The sequence below is a fragment of the Bombus pyrosoma genome, linkage group LG8 (genome assembly GCF_014825855.1).
Source record: "Bombus pyrosoma isolate SC7728 linkage group LG8, ASM1482585v1, whole genome shotgun sequence".
In the NCBI taxonomy this organism is placed as follows: domain Eukaryota; kingdom Metazoa; phylum Arthropoda; class Insecta; order Hymenoptera; family Apidae; genus Bombus; species Bombus pyrosoma.
In genome coordinates, this window is record NC_057777.1 from 9,283,187 (window position 1) to 9,304,667 (window position 21,481).

General features: G+C 34.9%; 1 protein-coding gene across 1 annotated transcript in view; it reads right to left on the bottom strand.

Annotated features, from left to right (window-relative positions):
* Nucleotides 1-271: 271 nt before the first annotated feature.
* Nucleotides 272-21,481, bottom strand: part of LOC122570126 — a 92,257-nt gene continuing 71,047 nt past the window's right edge. The window contains exons 2-4 of the mRNA XM_043732043.1: nucleotides 8,942-9,205; nucleotides 5,251-5,480; nucleotides 272-2,270 (exon numbers count right to left, since the gene is read on the bottom strand). Coding sequence (XP_043587978.1) covers nucleotides 1,935-2,270; nucleotides 5,251-5,480; nucleotides 8,942-9,205 — 830 coding nt within the window. The 3' untranslated portion in view covers nucleotides 272-1,934. The remainder of the gene's footprint in view (nucleotides 2,271-5,250; nucleotides 5,481-8,941; nucleotides 9,206-21,481) is intronic.

Genomic DNA, 21,481 nt, shown 5'->3' on the forward strand with positions numbered 1-21,481 from the left:
TTTTGCAATTTTATATCAAACAGCACAATAAGATGATTCGTGATTTATAAAATTTCAGTAATACAATAGTATTAGTACAATTGTACAATAGCGTCTAAAAATATAAAAATTTCTCAGACCTAAATTAAAATAACATTAAATTACGATATACGATATACAAATATGTGGAATATTAAAAAATTTTAATGTCAAATGGCAATCTTACCTGATTCTCAAATTCTAGAAGGGAAGGTTTCAAAGTAAAAGGACATGAACAAAATTCTGCCTGACGTTTCTCTTTATTGTTTGAAATATCATAACGATCAGATATGGATCATGTAAAATTACAATAAAACGTAAATATGACGAATTCATCATCGTGTATACATATACGTATATGTATATATATATATATAATATATTTATGTATGTATATATAAATTCTTGTACGCCACCAAAAAGGATGCGTCCAGAGATCCAAGAGAAAAAAAAGAACAGTTCAATTATCCCGAACGCCATAAACGTGAATCACCCTATACTTCAACCGCCAATCGATTCAAATTTATGCCTTTTGTCGTTCGATACCAATCACTCTCTCGCTTTATTTTTTAATACTCGTAAAACAAATCACACGTCGCGTGATTGTGATATCACTCCATCCTCATCGAGTTCCTAATGAATTCTCCTGCTTACTTTCACCGTGTTTACCCCGACCCACCCTCCCTTTTTTTTTTTTTTAATTACACACCGTCGTAAATCTAATTCACAATCATACACTATGTACAATGTCGCGTCTCGCGTGAACGACTCGCTGTTTCAATTAAATTATATTGCTATAGGGCTTTTTCATCTTTGCTTTCCATCTCCTCTACATGACCATCGATATACTTGAATCATATACTTCACGTACTTTATTCATCCTATGCATTTATTCACACGTATATTAACATATTAAATGCGCGTACGTAAAATTACTTCACGAAATTACATTAACAAGAGTCTTTCCTGCATGAGCAACGAAATTTCATAGTGGCAGTGAAGAAAAAATTCGTTTCGAGGCTAATTTTCGCCTAACAAACGAATTCAAAAAGCCTAGAAACAGTAATTTTATCTTTTCTTTTCTTTGTAAGATTTTCTCTTTGTCGGTGAAAAGTTAAGAAAAAATTTTTGCCCGCGAATGTGACCGAGAAGGCATCTAATGCGAGCAATTTTCTGTAATACGATGAATTTCACAGTGATAGCGAAGAATTAAAAAAAAAACTCGTTTTTATGGCTAATATCGGCCTAAAATTTAAAAAGGCTAGTAAAATCTAATTTTTTTTTATTTTCAGTTGCATTGAAAAATTAAGGAAATTTCTTAAAAACTGCTCGCGCGAAATATCGACAAGAGCTTCCGCAGAAGCAACGAAATCACACACTAGCAATGAAGAAAAGTTGGATCTTTTGGCTTCTTTCGATATTTGGGAGGCAACAAGTTTGGGCATATTCGATTGATAGTCGTGAATGTGTTTTATGTAAATAAAACATTCAAGAACCGATTATTTCATAATTTTTCAAATACGTATTATTAAAACATAATTACATATAAAATTACTCTGAATGCAAATCTTGTTATATATATTATATAACAATCTAGTTGTATCACATAAGTTTCAAACACATGCCATTTAAAATTCAATTTTATATTAAAATCCAAATTATTTATGCTTTTGTATGAAAGAATTGACTAAAACATAAAATATACAATTATCGAATTTTGGCACAAAATAGTTGTTATGTTACTTTTAAACATTTGATTAATTCTAAAATAAAACTAATAAAGTATCTAAAACGATACAATATTTTTATTTATATTTCAATCAGAGTATACCCAAACCTGTAAAGCAACATTACCGAACAAAGTGATCCCAGAGCGATCGAACGAGCTCCAGCGGCGATTTCCAACTGGTCGTGGGTTAAACATAAGAAAGTGCTAATATACCGTGATTAAACGATCGCAGTAAGAAACAGCAGGTCATGACGAACAGGGATGGAAGGTTTACGATGCATCCGGATCTAGGCGGTTCTTGCGCCAGTCGTTGATTGCTGGCGGCCAACGTTGCGGTTTCCGTTCTCTCAAGCGCTCTCGCGTCCATGATCCCTGGCAAAGTGGACTGACAGCTGAGATTCAAAGTTCCTCCGGGGAAATGGTGTCGTTCCAGGCGTAGAGTCAGCCCTAGTCGCGTCGAGGATACGATGTTATCCTCTGAGGAGGCTGAGCTTGGCAATTCTCTGGTCAACACTTTGTTCACCTGTTGATGACAGAGGGTGATAGTGAGAGTGAGATGGTAGTGAGATGATCCTTGTCTTTCGAGGTGAAATTTCATGCAAGAGTGGAGAGATGAATGGCGAGTATACTAGAGAACTCTGCACTAAATTTTCTGGTTAATGGAGGGACGCTAAGATAACGTATTTGGATGACTAGAGAAATTTGAGCAATTAGGGGATGCATGGATTTAATGGATTATTAATGCGCGGTTTAGACACGAGTCATTTTAAATGTTAAAGTGAATTTAAATTAATAGGAATTAATTAATAGGAACCATTGATACAGATTAATAGATAAAATTAAGCTGGATATGTTTATCATAATTCCAACAGGATGATTAATTGTTTAGAAATATCGTTGAATAATTCTCTATCAGAATATTATAATGCAGAGAAAAGAAATGAATATTTAGAATGCAAGTTTTCAAGCATTTATGGGGAATTTGAAGACGCAAAAATGCATAGAATGTACATAATATACAAAAGAATATAAAATATCCAAAGTAGAGTGTTTGTCATAATTCTTAGTACATAAAACAAATTTCTATTTAAGTCATGTTTCTTTAGTTGCGTGCATAAAAATATCAATTTTCATAAAAATCCGCCTTCTATTAATAACAGCTCTTAAAACACCATCGCAATACGCAAGACGTTAACCGACCATCTAACTAAACTGACTTTCTCGGCTGATGGTTGAGGCAAATTTAATAGGGCAGCTTTCCGTCTGTTATTTTTTTAAAAACGAAAACAGCAGCTGAATGCACAGCAAGCAACTTTAAAAGTATGCTCGAGTCTAAACTGACGGTTTTAATTTCTCCATGCCCCACCACGACGAACTTTTTAAGGGGCCTGAATAAAGGGGCGCGGTCGCGAGAACACTAAACGAGCACCTTTTAAGCGGTTCCCATGATTTTATATCCTTGGCTAGCGTTGAATTTGCAATTCAAAGGCATAGCGCGTTCTCTTAATTTCCAGGACTTTCTACTCTCAATCCTCACCCCATTCCAGTTCAGCGCTCGTTGTTTTACGTTGTTGCGTTTACGACACCGTCAATTTCGCGAGGCCATCCCAACTGGGGAAGTTTCTATGTTTGCAAGTTTCTACGCCTCAATCAAAATCTATCAATTTTTTCGTCAAAATCAATTTAATCGTGTTTTTGATCACTCAGCAATGTTACAGATTGATGTACAATATTATCGGATTATAGACGTTTATAAAAATTAGTGTTTTTATTTAAATCGATATATTTATTTTATTCTAATATTCTAAAGTATCCTTCTATGCATACATATATATATTTGTTTATTTTATTACAAAGTAACTGTTTATATACTTGTCACATGCACTAAATATTTTATATAGTTTTGCGTACATTGTATCCAGTCCTGACATTTTTGCATTTTGAAATTTCTCAGAAATGTTTGAGCATCCGGACTCGAGTTGTCATTCCCGATTTAAAATAAGTAAAAATTCATGAAACGATTGTTCAATCTTTAATTTAAAAATAATTCAGTATCGTTTGTGTATATCGTCTCTCAATTAAAAGAATTCAATATTCATCATTGTTTTCAATTAAAATGATTCCACTTGAATAAATACTGTTTCCATTTTTATACAAAAAATTCTCCAATTAAGAAAAAACAGATTAAATATCCATGCATACCCATTACCTGTATTTTTTTCTAAAAATTGACCCTTCAATACGTAATATCACCATTTATTTTCTATATTTAGGTATTATTTCTTTTCCTTGTTCTTCATATGATAAGTCTTGCGAGATTAGAGTTAAAATACCTTTTAAACTAAATTTTTCGATCCAGGTATCTTAATTCCATTTAAGAAAGCTACATTGGCATTGAAATCTGTTTAAATGAGAATATAAGAGAAAAATCAAAATATCTTGTTAAGTTTCCTCCATCAAATCGAACTTTCATCCGAAACATGTTTTCGTATTTTTTACTTACAAAGTAGTTACAAAGTTACTTAATCAAACATTTAAAACAAACATACTTTAGAAAACCCGTTCGTTTAATGGCTAGGAGATCTTTTGAAAAAGGAGAATGCAATTAGGACAGTTCTGTTATTGAAACAAGCAATGTGAAACATCGACCAACTCGATACAAGAACGATTCTTTAAAACAAAGTGGGACGGAATCATATTTATCGTCACAGACGATCGTTTATCAAGGAAACGATAAACATTGGGATCAGAGAATCGCCTGAGAGCACCTTTCTTCGTGTATCTGGTCTATGCGATACATTAGGATAGACTGCACCGTATTTCACATTGGATATCGCGCGATCAAACGGACCGCACGTATCTCACGCTGTTTTACAGATAATAAATGTTTATACACGACATGCAGTGTGTTAAATCGCGAGAAACAGGGCAAGTGCTCGTTCATAACAGTGTCAGGAAAATACAGCGGTTCTCAGCGGGTTAAATCGAGCCAAAATTTGTAAGAAGGATGACGACAGCTTGTTCTCAAAGATGCAAATCGACGAGTTTCGTTTGGATGAAGAATCGAAGGTCTAAATTATGATCCACGTTGAAAGGTCGAATGCTTAACAAAGTGATATTAAGTGAAATAGAATGGAATCAAAACTTCCGAAACTTTAAATTAAACGAACAAAGAGAAACAAATAAAAATTAATTGAATTATATGGATGATATTAAATTATATTACAACTAAATCGATAATTATGCAATTCCTAATATGGCAAGAAATTCAACAGGATCCACTGTTAAAGCGTTGAACTAGGTAAACGAACCCACAAGTGTAAAGACACATGAGGGAAAAATCAGAATCGCGGAAGAGAGTTGAGGAAAAAGAAGTCCGCCTCGAGCGAGTCGTTTTTTCAGGCCGACTACAATCAGGAATTCTGAAGTTCACGGATGGCAACGAAATGTCTCTCCAGGCTCTAATACCCGTACATTCTCATAAAACTCTTTCTTTCTCTTACCTCTTTCCCGTTGAGGATAAAGACGAGCTGGGCTGGAGGGTAGCTGGCCGCGGAACTGCATTCCGCTTGGAGTGTCTCACCCACTTCGTAAGACGGTCGAAGACCGCGCAGACTGGGTCGTTCCTTTGGCGGGATAGCAACGCTCATGTTTGCCTCGCCGTAGATTGTAAGAAAACTCGGTCCCTCCGAGGACACCTCGCAACCGTACGATCCCATGAGGTTCACCTTACCTGTCGTGTAAATTACTTTATTACATCGCTGTTCTTTATTTTATTTTATTCGATTAATACATTGGTGACTGGATCGTCTTCGTACCTTCATCTTGGTCAATTTTGCTGAATCTTTTTCTTATGAATAAATCCTATTCCTCAAAAAGTAAAAGCAACCTTGAAAACTCAAAAAGGTATAACCTACCCCAGTAGCACAAAAATATTTTTTTCGAATATCGGAAAAATATTTTTCGAGCCACTTTTTAGAAAAATATTGAATACAAATATTATATATGTATACGAATTGAATATTCGTTGGATATAAAAGAAGAGGAATAATTGAGAACCGAAGGGATAATATAAGGAGTTTCTGTTACTAAAGTATTGGATATAATGACTTTTAATCGATTTTAAATGAAATGAACATTTTTCGGATGTAGATTTCATGACAGAAAATTCCTGTCAATATAGAATCAACAAAACAAGAGTAAAATAATATACATAACGGATAGCGACAGAAAAACAAAGCTTATAATCCATTTGTGACTGATAATGAATCCAACTGCATTTATATAACAACAATGCACGAACAATGATTAAAACGTTTAATACAACGTATAATAATCATGTGCACAGGTAAAAAATTCGAATAAATTGTACTCTCTGCTTGTATCAAATGGATTCACTGATGTCCTACCGATTAACGCGTGTTTAATTAATGAGCGTTTAAATTGAAAAAAATTTGCATTCCCCTATCTCTGTTAAGACCTAAATTCCCTGAATAACAGTAAAAGAGGATATTTAAACGAATAAATCGAATTAATCTGTTGCTCTTTACTGTATCGAATTAACAATACTTCATTACCATGAAAATTAACTTCTTTCTCAAATATTACAATATGTCTTGGTATTGTTTCGACCTACTTATTTTTAACACAATATGACATTTTATATATTCGTATGATATTTCCACAAAAGTGGGAAATACAACAGGATTAATTCAAAAATATTAAACAATTACGGAATAATATTGAAATGACGAGCCAGTGTTTTGAAATGGAAAAGGAAACAGAATTATTTTCTTACTTTCTATATCTTCGTTTATCTCGAGATATCAAGTGATCATTATGATACAGTATTACACTTTCTTTCTTTGATATGAAATCAGAAAGACGTTGTTTTCAAATACTGTATGCCATAGCTTAAAAGATATATATTTCCGCATAATTTATAACTTGAAAAATTTCTTTTACACAGCCTCTCTATCGATCACCCCTATCCAAAACTTTTCTTCGTCGCGATACGAACAATATCTAGATGAAACGTAGCACTCCCAATCATTTCTCGATAGCACCAATCTCAAAAAAGCCTTAGCGCAGACAAAATTACCATGCTGTCGGTTTTCTCTTTCACGACTTACAACACGCTCTAATTCCTTTTAAGGAAACGTTCGATCGTTGCCGTTGCCCCATCGACGAGGTTAAACACGAACTCGTGCTTCTTTTTGCGAGACTGATTTGAAAAGCATACTTCAGATTTTATTTAGATTTCCAATCTGTGAAACGTGACTCTGGAGGGAACTGCAAAATGTTTTCTGGGAAATCAATATGATCATTTTGAATTGGAATTTTGTTTCGAACGAAATTTCATTAGACAAATTTTCGACAATTATATCTGGATATAGCTAAATTACAATATTCTGAAAAATCTATTTTTATGCCTTTGGGTGTTTAATCTGTGCTGAATTAAATATTCGAAAGAGCATGGATCCATAGATTTTTACATTCTATAGCTTGATAAATTACAAAGTAAACAAGATATTATTGTACGAACAGAGTCAATTTTCAAATATTTTAAAATAATCCTTTTTTTTTAATGAAAGAGCGATAAGATGGCAGTAAAAATACAGGTGAGACGTATACCCGTTCAAGTCCTAAAAAACATGTTTTCGCTCCATTAAATACAACTTTTTCTTAAATTTAAGTAACAAGATTTGCAAAACGTCGGGAAACGTTGTTCTAGAAAAACATCGTCGACGAACGAAGCTAAATAGAAAAGAATAAGGCATCGCGTCGTGGAAATTCATCACAAGATCAGCCTTTTCGATTATAATGAATTGAGAAAGTTACGCGGACTACTTTGAAAGCTCGATTGCAAGCACCTTGAAGATTAGAAACCTAATAGGAGGCGTAAGGATGGTGGAAGAACGTGGATCCTCGTGGACCAGTGAAAAATGGGGGGGGGGGGAATAGAAATTTAATAGGGGCTAGTTTCATTCGCGACGAGGAAAGTTCGTTGGTTATTTAAGTGAAATTTCAGGCAGCCCGTTAACTTTCATCGCCTGAAGTTTCGTAAGATCTCGCAGAATTACTGTTTTGATTTTAATCTAAAATTGCGAAAAAATCGAGTTTCAAGAAGATTTGTTTCTCCTGTTTCACGTTTGATTAGACATTAAGAAAAAGTATTACAGTTTGATATGGGGATAAAAAGAAGGAAATGAATTTTCACAGTTTGAGGGAACGAAGATAGTTAATTGCAAGATTAAAGAATATAATAGTGCAGATAATTTCTTATTATTCGCGTTTCTTACCGTATTTTGGATGAAAAACTTAAATGGATGTAAAGAAGTGATGGAAAACGTGAGTTCTAGGTGTCTGAACGGCTAAAGATAATTAAATGTAAAGCTAGAAATACAAATTCAATAATTTAGCCTGTATGATAAATGGATAAAAGATGATGGGAAAGATGTATGCGAGTTTAATGAGTTGAAAAGTCGGAAGAAAAGATATATTAGGACTGATAATGAAATTCATTAGAGTTGAAGAGAAAAACTTACGATTCTGTATTTTATACTCTTTTTCTTAAGTTTTCCTTGTAAAAGATTTTCATAAAATTAAATGTCTTGCAAAAACTACCAAGATCTATTTTTAAAATTTCGCTTGTTTTATCACCAATCTCAATTATCATTATACCAAACAATTTTTTAAATTTCACTAACAATATTACTTCTACAAAAGAATCCAGATAATATTCAAATGCAGGATACTTCAAACCTCTCAGAAAAATTAAGAGTCTGTAGAAACAAATCGCGATAGAGCATCTTACTCTTATCGGCATTGAAATGCGCAAACCAATACAGAACCTGAAACGCGCAACCTCGTTGACATTCAATTCAGCTCGAAACACTCCCCGCAGCAGTTAACAATTTATCAACACTCCATGCACATTAAACCGCATAATTTCTTGCTAAATTGCGGTGCTTTCGATGCTACAGCTTCACGACCTCTCGCTCGACAAACCCTCGACAGTCGATTGTCGCGCATGATTCACCTGATACACCCCTTTCCTCGAAATCCATCGATCCTCAGATGCTCGTGAATTTCCCCTTAGACTACGATCGCACAAGCAAAAGCCTCGTCGAGTACGCACGAACAACGATCGTTAAATCGAGCAAACGGGACAAATCGCGTTTCTCTACGAACCTCTTCGATTGTTCGCCTGTCCCAACAGCGTCACCTGTTTGCTGTCGCTCTTGTTCACGTCAACGTATATTCCATCAACGGAGAAATTACGGCCAGGAGGTCTCGAGCCTGGCATGAACCTGAAGAACTCAGCCCCGTCCTTGTACCATTTCACGGAATACAAATCCTCACCGCCCAGATCGTACTCGCATTTTAGTATTACCTTCTCCCATCTTGGGTCCGCCATCTTCGGCACATCTAGCCTTAGAAGTTGTATGGAGGCTCCTGGAAAAATAAAAGTTTCGTATACGTTGAGAATTTTTGAAAAAAGCACGGTGATGATGTTAGATTTCATAATTGAGAATTTTAAGGTTTCACGGCGTAATTCCCTTAGGACGTGCGTGGAAAGGAGGGAAGGTCCTCAATTCGGAAATTCGAAAAATTATCCGATTTTGAAGATACGCAGTGCGTATGTACAGTGGTTACGAAAGGTATGCACCATTGTATTTATCGTAGCATACATATACTGATTAATTAGGTTCAAGTATATTAAATTTTGTAGTACGTTCATATCATATAATGTTTATAAAACATTAAGTAATTAATAGTACCTTCGTATGACCGTAAAAAATTAGGAAAGTAATAGTACTTTTATACGATTAGAAATAAATCGATACTGTGAAAATGATTTGCTAAGATTTGCTAAAATAATGCTTCGTTGGTGAATAAGTGTGTGTAGTTTTTGTAGCCATTGCAGTTACGTGTTACAGAATTTTCTTTTGCTGCTCGAATTCACTCCAAGTGGTGATAATTAACTTATGCAAATTCGTCTATTTTTTTATCTTACTTTGTAACTCGTTTTACGACATCAAGCGTCAATAAAGTTTTAATGGTTACGCCGATATAAATTTTGAAAGTGGAGAAAAGTGTTCGAATGTCTTCTCCTTGGTTCTCTTTAATATGGAGGGGTGTTTTATGAGGATAGAAAGGTCGAAAGTTGGTGAAAGAAAGGCAGTAAATTTCAAAGCTCGAGAGTAAAAGAGAAATTGGTTTCCATTGATGTTTGGTTTTCCTTGTGGAACTATGTTTGAGACGAAGAGTATTTCATGGGAGGAGAAAGAAGAGCGGTGAGCTTTTATCGGTATCTTCTACCGGTTTTCTTTAAGGCGAAGAATGTAAATAGGAGAGATAAATCAATGCTTCTGAGTTCGATGATTTCGGAACGTTGGGAGTAAAAGTTTACTGCAACGATCCCTTTCTCAGTGAAGATATTATGTATAAGGAAAAAATACTACGCTGTTATCTACACGTCAAAGGGATTATTATTTTTTAAGTTAAAATTAATTTGCACTATTTTTGTTATTACGTGTATTTATTTCTTGTTGTCAATGTGTAACTCAAAGAATTAATAAACATTTAATATTACCAGAATTAATCCATAAGAAAATTTATTAGTTTATGTAGCACTCTAATGTATATAATTTTAATTACTTTCGTTCAGAAATATTTCCGCGATTCTATCAATCTCGTATTTTAACCAAAATTTAGTAATTGAAATTCACTCAATTACTAAACTTGAACTGTGCGATTCATATATTTTACTGTCTTGTTCAAATCAGATACTTCAAAATATATACTTCAGCTACGCATATACTAGACATGCTAGCACTGAGTGCACGGATATCAAGAGAACAGAACTTCCTTCCAAGAAATGAGAACTTCGTAGAAGTTCCTTCATAGCAGTAGCATGTACACCTAAGTACTATTAGGATTCTAAACACATTTAGTTTATAACAGGATTTTAACGAAAGTGGTATACTTTAAAGTACCTTCATTACATATAATGAGGTCAAAAGTATTATACAGGCAGAAGATGATCGTTTATGCAAGAATAAATCAGAAATATGGAGTAATTAACTCATTTCAAGCTTCATTTCGGAGAAAATCGTCTTTGAAACGCGTAGTATTAATTCTCAAATAACTTCATATTCTTACTTTTTAATATCAAATTGGCAAATGAATCGATATAGCACAATCCTAGCTACAATTGGAAAAACGATTACAAATTTTTGGTGAATGGAGTAAATGTATTAGGTAGGCAAAAGATTCACGTAATGGATTTCTCGAAAAACAAATTTTGTATAAAAGGTTTTCATTTTACGCATTTAATATCCTTTCGTTCGAATAATCGGCGTTATTCTGATTAAGAGATCACCGGGCGAAGCTACAGAGAATATTTAAAGCGTTGAAAAAAAGCTAGTTCATTAACGAACGGCTGTGTGAAAGATGTAAATGCGACAGAATTTGTTCAGCTGGCCAATCGTGTAAACAAACGACAAAAAGTTTACATTGAAAGCAGCTCGCCCCTAGTCGAACTTCGTTTATCGGTTGGTTGAACGCAAAAAAAATAGCAATTATCGGCGTAATGAGTGGGTGTTGAAAAAAAAGAAGCACAAAAATCGTGGAACTCCGAATCTCTACAAGGGAATAATTTTCTCTCTTCCTTCGATCGAGTGTTTAACGCGATTGCATTAATTTGTTTATCCCCCTGCTTCGCCGAGCAATCGTTGCGAATAGTCTGGCTAATTAAAAATATCCGATCGACGAGGTTCGTGTAATTATCGTCCTCCAAAAAGCAATCCAACAGGCTCCAAAATGGGTGCTGCTTGGAAATGGCGCCACGATATTCCCTTTTTGCAGCCAATTGTGCGATTTCAACGCGTCGACATTTTTAGAATATCGTTTGCATACATTTCCCAGTTGGAGAAAATGGACGCTTGTTTAATTGCATAACATTCCTTTGACTTGATTTTACCGATATCGAGAGTTATTGTACCACAAAATCGCGGTAATTTCTACATTTACCTAGCCCATTCGGATTTTGACATTACTCGAGATTTAAAGTTTAAAAGAAGTTATTTATTATTCGGCTGGTAAGTATGTTTATTAATAACAGTTATTAGCGTAATTTGGTATTTTGTTAGGGTTTAAAAGCTAGCTTGTTATTGGAGGAATGCGTGCATGGCTGTGTGTGAAGGATAAATAAATGTTGAGCATTCTAATGATTTCGTTTTCACGGTTACGAAACTGGACTACCAGGATTTTTAATTGCCGAAATTCCTCTGCAACTCGAGTTGCCGAACTCCAAACTATACCCTTGTCAATTTCACGTAAGCCATTTTATCGCCATCCTCTAGGGACCACCTAGAGAAGAATTCGGCGACCAGTGCCAAAAACGATATTCCTGGAGGCTGTAGCACTCGTTCCGCGTCAAATCGCGAGCCAGCTACGTGCCACTTAAAACAATAACCTAGTCTGTCGTTCACGTCCACACAGAGAGCGGGTGTAAAAAAAAAGGAAGGAAAATGAAAAAAAGGGGAGGGGGAGTATGGAACGTGAAAAGTAATTCTGCAGTCGCGACGTGCAGCTAAAACCGTCAAAATGTGCGAGATCGTAAACGATTTTCAGATCGTACGAATTTGTCATGCGTTTGGCACGTGAGCCGAACCGCCAGCGGATGCGATAAAACTGCGAGAACAAGCGGAATTACCTTAGCCCATGGTATGGAGGAGGCAATCGCGACGAAACGATTGCGTCAAAGGCGTCAAAGAACTGGTTCCCGGTATTAAGCAGGCGAATGGCCAGACTATTGTTCTTCTGCTTTTTTACTTTGAAAGTAATCGCATTTTACTTGGAATTCTGAAATGATTCTGTGCAAGTTCTCAGTTAGAAGTGTCGTTTTATTTTAAGAGCCCATTCGCATTTGAAGACGTAGTTTTTGGACGGATCTTAGAATAAAAAGTGATTACACGGTTGTAGATTAATCTCTTCGAAAGTTTAAATAATATTGGAATTCATAAACAGATTGCAAAAGTTGGTGACAAAGACGCGATTGTTCTATGTAGCAATCGGGGATTGACGATGAATGAAAATATATATTTTGAATATTTCTCGAAAAAAGGAATTACAAATATAGAGAAAAGCTCTTACTATACTTACTATAATTACATTCACCAGCACATATACATAACGTTACGCTTTACAGAATTCTGAAAATGAATTATTTTATACCACTTGTTTGCTATATTTCCACAATATATTAAACGAAGTAAATATAGAATATTTTTCAAAGAAATTTGTCGAGTTATTTATTTTATATTACTCATCTGTACGAAATATTTCTAATGTATTATTACAATATTTTGTATTCCCATCAACAGCAATTACATTACATTTTAAAATTTACATTTTATCTACATCTGATTTACATTTGCAATCTAAACTTTATCCACACGTTCAAATTAAAAACTGTCAAAAGAAAAATATGCAGAATTATTTGAAAAAATTCATTCACCGCACGTCCACCTTTCATATACGGATATTGCATTCGCAAATTTTTCACCGCACAAATTTGCTCAGCGGTTTAACCATGGTTGAAATTCATTCGCGCATTCTGTTTGGAAATACCTCCAGCAATCCGTCAATTAACGGCATAAAGAAGTCGTCCAAAGGCAATGAAACGGCCGTAAAGCCGTGATTGTTCCACGCAGCAATCTCTCCAGTATTTCTGCAGTCTGTTGAATCTCTTATCGTGCGAGAAACTGTGCATTGTTAGAAATCTTTACTCTCTGTTTACGATCCGACGCGAATAGGCTTATAGTTTTATGGGCGAATCGTAAACGCAGAAATTTCTCAAGCATCGAATAACTATTGCCTGGGAAGCAAATTTATTTGCAGAAATTTCAACTTCTGGTCGATATTCTCAATTCTTCGAATCTATTTCGTACGATACATCGCAATGTACGTGAGAAATGCGGTGAGTCTAATTTGTGGCAATATTTGTATGAAGGATGTTTTAATTTATAAAAATAAGAGCAATCTATACACGGGAAAGGAACACGACAAACTATTAAAAATTTCGATAGTTAATTACATATGACTAAATTCTATATTATTAAAACTGTTCATTCATTTAGTTGCGGAATTTTGTATCCCATTAAATATATTTACGTGCAGTATTAATGATATTTTCAAATATTTTGTGTAATATGTTCATAGTATATTCATAAAAGTATTCAATGAGTGTTTAAATATTTTCGTGAATTACATTTTTGTAACAACATGCAAAAGAATTCTTGGAAATATGATTTTTTACTATACTGAGATCACTATCACACATGACCTAAGATTACCGCAAAGTACTGCACATCTGTCCTCTATTTAGAACGATGAACTCATAAAAATTTATTATTAGCGCATGATCATAGAACAATATGTCGATCTAAAAGCATTTACAAAAAGATTTAACAGTTAAAGGAATTGAAAAGAAAAAATTCTACCTGCGGCGAATCTTATGCTTGCGAAAGTTTTTGAAGATAAGTTAAGCTGACACATGGATTATTGCAAGGGATCAGGACAAAAGTTAAACACAAAGATGCATTTCCCCGGAATGGGCTAACTTCTGACTTTGTCAACTTTTCACGTCCACGGGAAAGGTTTACGAAGCGTTTCTAGTCAAGTGCATCACCTACACCGCAAGCTTTCAACGTTGATTTTAGAGAAAATAAAGCTGGGCGCAACGTATTATACTCTGAACTTTTTAGAGTTTTTACTGTATCCTTCATTTAAAATTTGATAACGAGACACTGTCCGCAAAGCATTCAATTTCCTACCATATTTAGCAAGATAATATAATCGTTTATCTTCGTTCAAGAAAAAGAAACAAAGGACAGTAAAAATAATTGATATACATATAAAAACAGTTTCGAAGTACGAGGAATAAAAATCAATAGCTAAAACAATTCAAATAACAAAAATATAAAGCAGCACAAGGGAATATTTTTTTAAAGGCACTAGGACAAAAGAGTGTTTTATCAGTTTGGTTGACGATATTTGAAGACAGTGCGACACATGACATATTTCGCTCTTGGCTCACACCGCCCGATTGTTTCCACAGTTTATATTAAAGAAAATTGCGAATGCGATGGAATTGTAAATTCAAGGTGCTTTTTTAATCCGGCGTTATGAAAGTTTGACGAGATACTTTACATTCAGAAACGAGTTTCTTCTCTGGTCGGTTTTTACTGATTACGAGAACCGCGCTCGAAATAAAGCCGGACATATTAAACATTTATTGCCGAAGAACTCCGGGCTTCGGTCGAAAAATAAATCGAAACCACAAGATATTATACGAATAAAATATGGAATTAATTTCATCCAGCGTAATAAACGGAGAAACCTCTTTCAACGTAAATTGAGGTATTCTTTCGCAGATGATGATAGAAATTTTTGAGCCGAGTTGCAAGATTGTTTCGAGTCGCTTTATACTTCAGAACGACGACAGATGATAAAAATTTCTTTTATAGACTATAAAGTTTCATAAAATCCTTTTTTTAAATATATACTTCTTTGTTCTTTTTTTTTTTTTTTTTAGGTGATGAATAAAATTTTCGAAAGAAGCCACGAAGTTCTCTTTTTTTTAATTTTGAAGACTTTACTAGACATTTGATTTTCTTTTATTCCATTTTTTTATTTTTTTATCCCATGTTAAATAGCGAAATAGGTCACGAAAGTAGTATTTTAAGTAAAATTTAAGCATTCATTTAAATATTAACTAAATCAGTTTCGAAACAAAATTATATATTCAATATTTTCAAGTATATGCTACGTAATTAAAGAACATCAAGATCGTAGTGCAACATGTTGAATTTTATTCATTCTATTCTTACTTCATTTCTTATATTTTGTAAAATTAACAGGACATAATAAAAGAAAGAAAAATCATTTCATAAAACAATAAGTAGATTTAAAGTGACAGACAGGTTCCTTTTATTCCGCCATAACGATTAATTTATCATGAGCTACTGAATCAACGAAGAGCAAATAAACAGAAAACTAGGGGAGCTGTACAAGAATGAATGGCCCGACAAGTTAGATTGCTTTCTACGAAACATTATGATCGAAGACCCAAGCGACCGGTTACTCATTGATGCGTTCCATTTGTAGCGACAGTTCTGTCTGGTAGTGGCCAATAAAGTGCCTATACGTCTAGTTCTTCTCGTTGGAAGATCGAATCTCTATTCTATATTTGATGAAAAAATGATAGTTTCTTGATGGAAATACTTTTATCTGTTTCAATACAATTTTCCACAGTTTCTATTTGTTACAAATGGAAATAAAAATATGGAATATTTTTGTACCTTTTACTTTCAGATCCATAAATAACGAAAGTATAAGGAAAGAAAACGTAAAAGTATCATAAAAGCATTTCCGACAATCGTCCAATCAATTCCAAAAAAACTTCTAGCAAATCCTCGATTCTCAAATTGCATCAATCTTTCTTTTTATTCGATAAGTAACTAACCTTCTCTAGATGAAAGTAAAATACAATATATACTAGATATATATTAAATATATACTGAAGTAAAATACATACACATAAATACATCACACATAAATCTCTCACTTAATTCTCATATAAATCTTTCACTTAACTGGAAATAAATAACTACAAAACTTCGAAACTATTTCACAAAAAGATCTACTACTGAACTTATCTTCTCCAAACGGAAACAAAAAATAGAGGAAGAGGAAAGTTAGAAGAATCGTAAAAAGACCTCGACAATCGTTCAACGAATCCCTAGCAATTCTCTCTTCACGTTGTAACAGTTTTTCATCTTACTCGACAAATAACGAATCCCCTCTAAATAGAAGTAAAATACCAAAACAGAAACAGGAAAAGGATTAAAATATAACACACACACCTGCTCCATTCAACTCGCATAAAACACGTAAACGATGCAAAATTAATCTAAATATAAAATACTTCATTTGAAAAAGGTAACTGCAAAATTATCGGTTGACTGAAACAATCGATTGATTGACTTCACCGAAAATCCTTTGTCGAACTCGTCCTTTCCAAATAAAGATGCAAAAGGAAGACGAGAAAACACGAAAGAGTCGTAAAAAAATTTCCGACAATCGCTCGACGAACCCATATCCAAACAAACTGGAACAATCCTCGATCCTCAAACTGCAACAATTTTTCTCTTACCCAATAAGCGACAAACAGTCTGGCTCCGGATCCATGGACGTGACGGCTTTAGGGAACAATATAACGAGGCATTTTGAATAATTCGTTGTCTTTTGAACGATTTATGCCACAGTAAGCAGCAGTTAAACCGTGGTACAATGAAGGCCAGACCCCTTATAGTTAGGCTACGATTCGAACAGGGGTGTTTCCATTTAGGGTTTTCGAGTACCCTTCCTACTTCGTCGGGACCTACTCCACCCCTCTTTTTTCTCAGCCGCCTGCCATGTTTTTCGTCTTTGTCTGGCGCAAACAGAAAAATACCGGCGACCGATTCTTTTGTTTCTGTTTCATTCGTGGGCCCGTCGCTCGTTGAGACAAGTTATTGCATTATGCAAGCCGAATCGTGAGTTCCTGGTGAATACGAGGTACAATGTCGGAGTCTCTCTCTCTCTCTCTCTTTCTCTCTCTCTCTCTCTCTCTCTCTCTCTCTCTTTCGTTTTCCCAGTGAAGAGCTCCGGGATCTAGGGCGCAGTTAAAATTTTGATATGTTTCGATCCTGCTTTGTTTCCTTCCGTTCCTACGTTTCTTTCATTTTGCTTTCGTTCCACGTTACTTTTCCACGATGTTTCACGGCGGTTCGTCGATTATTTTTCTGTGATTCGGAAAAGGATTTCAATTGAAGCGAAGGAATACGGTCGAAGTGAATGGATGCGTAGGTTTGTCGACGAGATTGAATTTTTTCGACGAACTTGCTGTTTTAAAAGGTTACTTTTTCCGGTGTTTATAGTCTTAAAATCGCTGTTTGAAAAATTATTTTCTGCACGCTTAAAATCTCACGGTTACTATTTTAAAATATTACTTTTTCGAATGTTCATATCCTGAAGATGAAATGAAATTTCTATTCGAAAATTATTTTTGGTTTAATTACAGAAATTTATGGATATTTAAGATTTTCGTGAGAGTTGCGATCAATATTGTTTTAAGAATAAAGATTAATTTTGTCCACACAGATATATTGTGTGTAGCATGAAATTACGAAATTTAAAAAACTAAAAGATAGAACGTTTTTTTAATACATGATATTTGAGATACGTAGTTTATTTGATCCATATAGACTGGTCCGTGTAAACTGTTAATGCCACTGAAACGCATTCGTACGCTTTCATGATACAATGCGCCGTGTAAAATTGCGAGTCTTTATTAATTTAACCTGTTGATCCGTCGATTTTTCCATCGACCCAGTGTATTTTATCTTTGCCGTTGACCGACGAATCAATTGAAGCAATATCTTGATAGCAATTGCTACGCAGCACGCACTAAATCAGTCCTACAGGACGATTCAAAAAGCGCGATCGTCGCGATAATTGCGTGGATTTTATTCAACTTTGTCTTCATTCAAAACTGGCTCTTTCATTTCGATTACTCCCTCCATCATACATGTTATTTCTATTATCCGATAGAAACAACCCAATCAAATTGTCGAAGTTTACACAATGGCAAGAATTCTTAATCGTATCAAGTACCTATAATACATGCTGCCTGAAATTAACAATGGGAAATAGTCTGACTCTAAGAAACCATTCGAATCTCAAAGTAAACTCATTCAAATTTATTATAGGAGTTGAATAAAGTTGACGTTAAGCCGTTCGAAAAGCAGTTCTCCCTTCTTGAGTTGAGACACAGATCGTCATCGAGTTCGAGCACCCTCGGAGAGAGCAGACACAATGGCAATTAGAGACACGAACAACGAGGTCTTGAAGATCTGAGAGGGCAGTCTGTACAGTTATTTAGTATCATGACAGAGATGAAATTCCTACGAATTTCGTGAAACTTTCCGTGAAGAATATTTTAAGAGGATTCGACTTGCCCATACAGCGTAAGACTATACAATTTTTAAAACTAACATGTACAATCTCTTTTTTGTGCATTATATTACGCAAAACGAAATGATATAATAACACACAAATTTATATATTCCATAAAAATAAATTCCACATTAGATTACAAACGCGATCGCGAAAAATATTCAAATCATCGGATATAGAAATATGAACAGAAAGAAGGTATTTTGCTAACTTCGTTTCTGACTTCGTGTTCTGGTTCTCAACAAGCAGTTGTACAGTCATAAAACGCAAGAATCCTCAGGCTTTTCGCGACACTGTCGAGAATACCGAATCGATGATGTTGAACCAAGCGACCAACTACGCTGCTATTCAACCACCCCTTTCTTTATCTTATTTTTCTTCTCTTTATCCTCTCGCTCGTTTTTATCTTGACCCTTTCCATCCCTCTTGTACCTTCGATCTTGCTTTCGTCTCCTCCGTTAGCATCAAGATCGAGCTGAATAGGAGCGAGCTTTTCGCGAGCCAATTAAGCCAGCAATTAGTTTAATAATTAGCGGATTAATTAACATGCCACGCGACGAGGCGGAACGAGACGAGAGGACAATAGATGGAGCAGCTGAAAGCAGTGTTCCCAGTGAGTGTCTGTCACTGAACGACCACCGTTCGTTGCTTGCTTGATTAAGGACCTTTGAAAACGTGTGCGTGTGCGTTCATGAGAGTAGAAGTCCCTGAAGACGGGATTGACAGACTTATTTCTATTAGGATCAAGGCTTGCGTCACTCTTTTTTAATAGATTCTAAAATTTTAAGATTGATAGATATAACGTGTACTTCGATGTGTGTAATAAAGGTGCTTATTATTATCATTATTTTAAAAAATGTGTAATGGAACGGTGATAATAGTGATGGGATTGGGAATTGGAATTATTTTGGCTAGATGCGTAGTTAATTGATTTAACGATTTAACAAATTAACTCTCTTGTTCCATTTAGGAGAGCGAAAAATCTCGTATGTATTGTCTTTTTGTGTCGCTTTGTTATTCGGAATTATTTATATAACCGAATTGAGGAGAAAGTAAAATTACTTTGTATCAAATTATAGGAACTCGTATAACTTAGATACGAGTATTATTACTTTGTCTCAAAGGATTATTAAAGGTATAAATTTCGAATTTAACTTTTACTATTCCAACGACAAATATTTCATAATCAAGAACAGTAAGTACAATAATTCCGCGTGCATATAGTAAAGATACCAAGATCCCCTACGCATTAAAAAAGTTTTTATAATCTACCTATTCTACATATATTGTAACGAAGTACTTCTGCATAAAACATGGAGATAAGAATTTCACATTTATCACTCTCCATCCACTCCCCCCCCCCCCCATGCAATACAATTATAAGATATCCCTTTACATATAAAATATATACGTGAAATCAATTGCCTTCAAAGCATGAAAACATAACATAAGAAACCCAGCTTTAATTTTCAAACTTTTATTACCACCTTCTTGTCTTTTATAGAAGTAATTTCCTTCTAAAAACGAAAAAGAAAATAAAGAAAAATTTGAATCCACGATCTCAAGCTTCCGCTACAATGTTTTCTTTTTCATTTCCAACAAAATAACTCCTATCAAAACATACAGAGAAAATCGAGCAAAATCGCTATTTACCTCTAAGAAATTACAAAGATCGATAGCAACGCGTTTAAATATGGCGTAAAGAAATGTACCAGGCAATTAGTGGTTTTCCATTTTTCGTGGTGGCGTCACGACGAGAAAAACAGTCCCTCGAAGAAATAAGAAGAGAAGGAAATACACGAAAAAAATTATTATTTATCGATAAAAAATTACAAGAATCCATGGCAATATGTTCGGACATCGTGTTAAAATAAAATCTATCGAGCAATTAGTCGTCTCCCATTTTTCGCGGCGGTGCCGCGACAAAAATACTTCGGCCATTTTTCTGCGAGCAACAGTTTTCCAGCACTGGCATCCTCGGTGTTCCCAACCGGCTACGACAGCCTATCGCGTGCCGGTCGTTCTCTCGTTAATCGCGTTATTTGTCCATTAATTAAGCGTGCAATAAATTCGACAGACAGCCGGTAGGCTTTATTGGAAACGGCTTGTGCCCCGTTTATTTCGCACGTTTACCCATTGACTTGTGCCATGTTGTTACTTGATTCAAGATTCTTCCTTCTTCTTTTCCTTCCTCTTTCTTCCTATGATTCTTCTATTTCCTCTTTCTCTCTTCTTTATTTCTCAGATTTTGTTGCTTTCTTCTGCGCGATCGTTCCACTAGCGACCGGATAAATTCCTGGTTAAATCGAGCGATACATAAACAACGATTTATGGACTAACCGTGTAGGATTTCCGTGGGATGTCTACGAAACGGTGTTTTCTCAAGAGGTCGTGAATGAATTTCGGTGGGTTTTAAGGAAGAAAATCAGATACTTTGTTGTGGATCAAACTAGATTACGTCGGTGAAAAAAACGACAGGTTATGTGCAATTTAAAAATTATTTTCTGAATTACGTTGTCTCACAAATTGCGTGTTTCGAAATGTAAAATAATTTCTGAGTAAAATCATTATTCTATATCCAGTTCGCTTGTAAAACGTATCAATCTTCTATCCTCTCAAACACGTTTACACCTTCTCGATCAAGTTCCAACTAAACCCAACTAA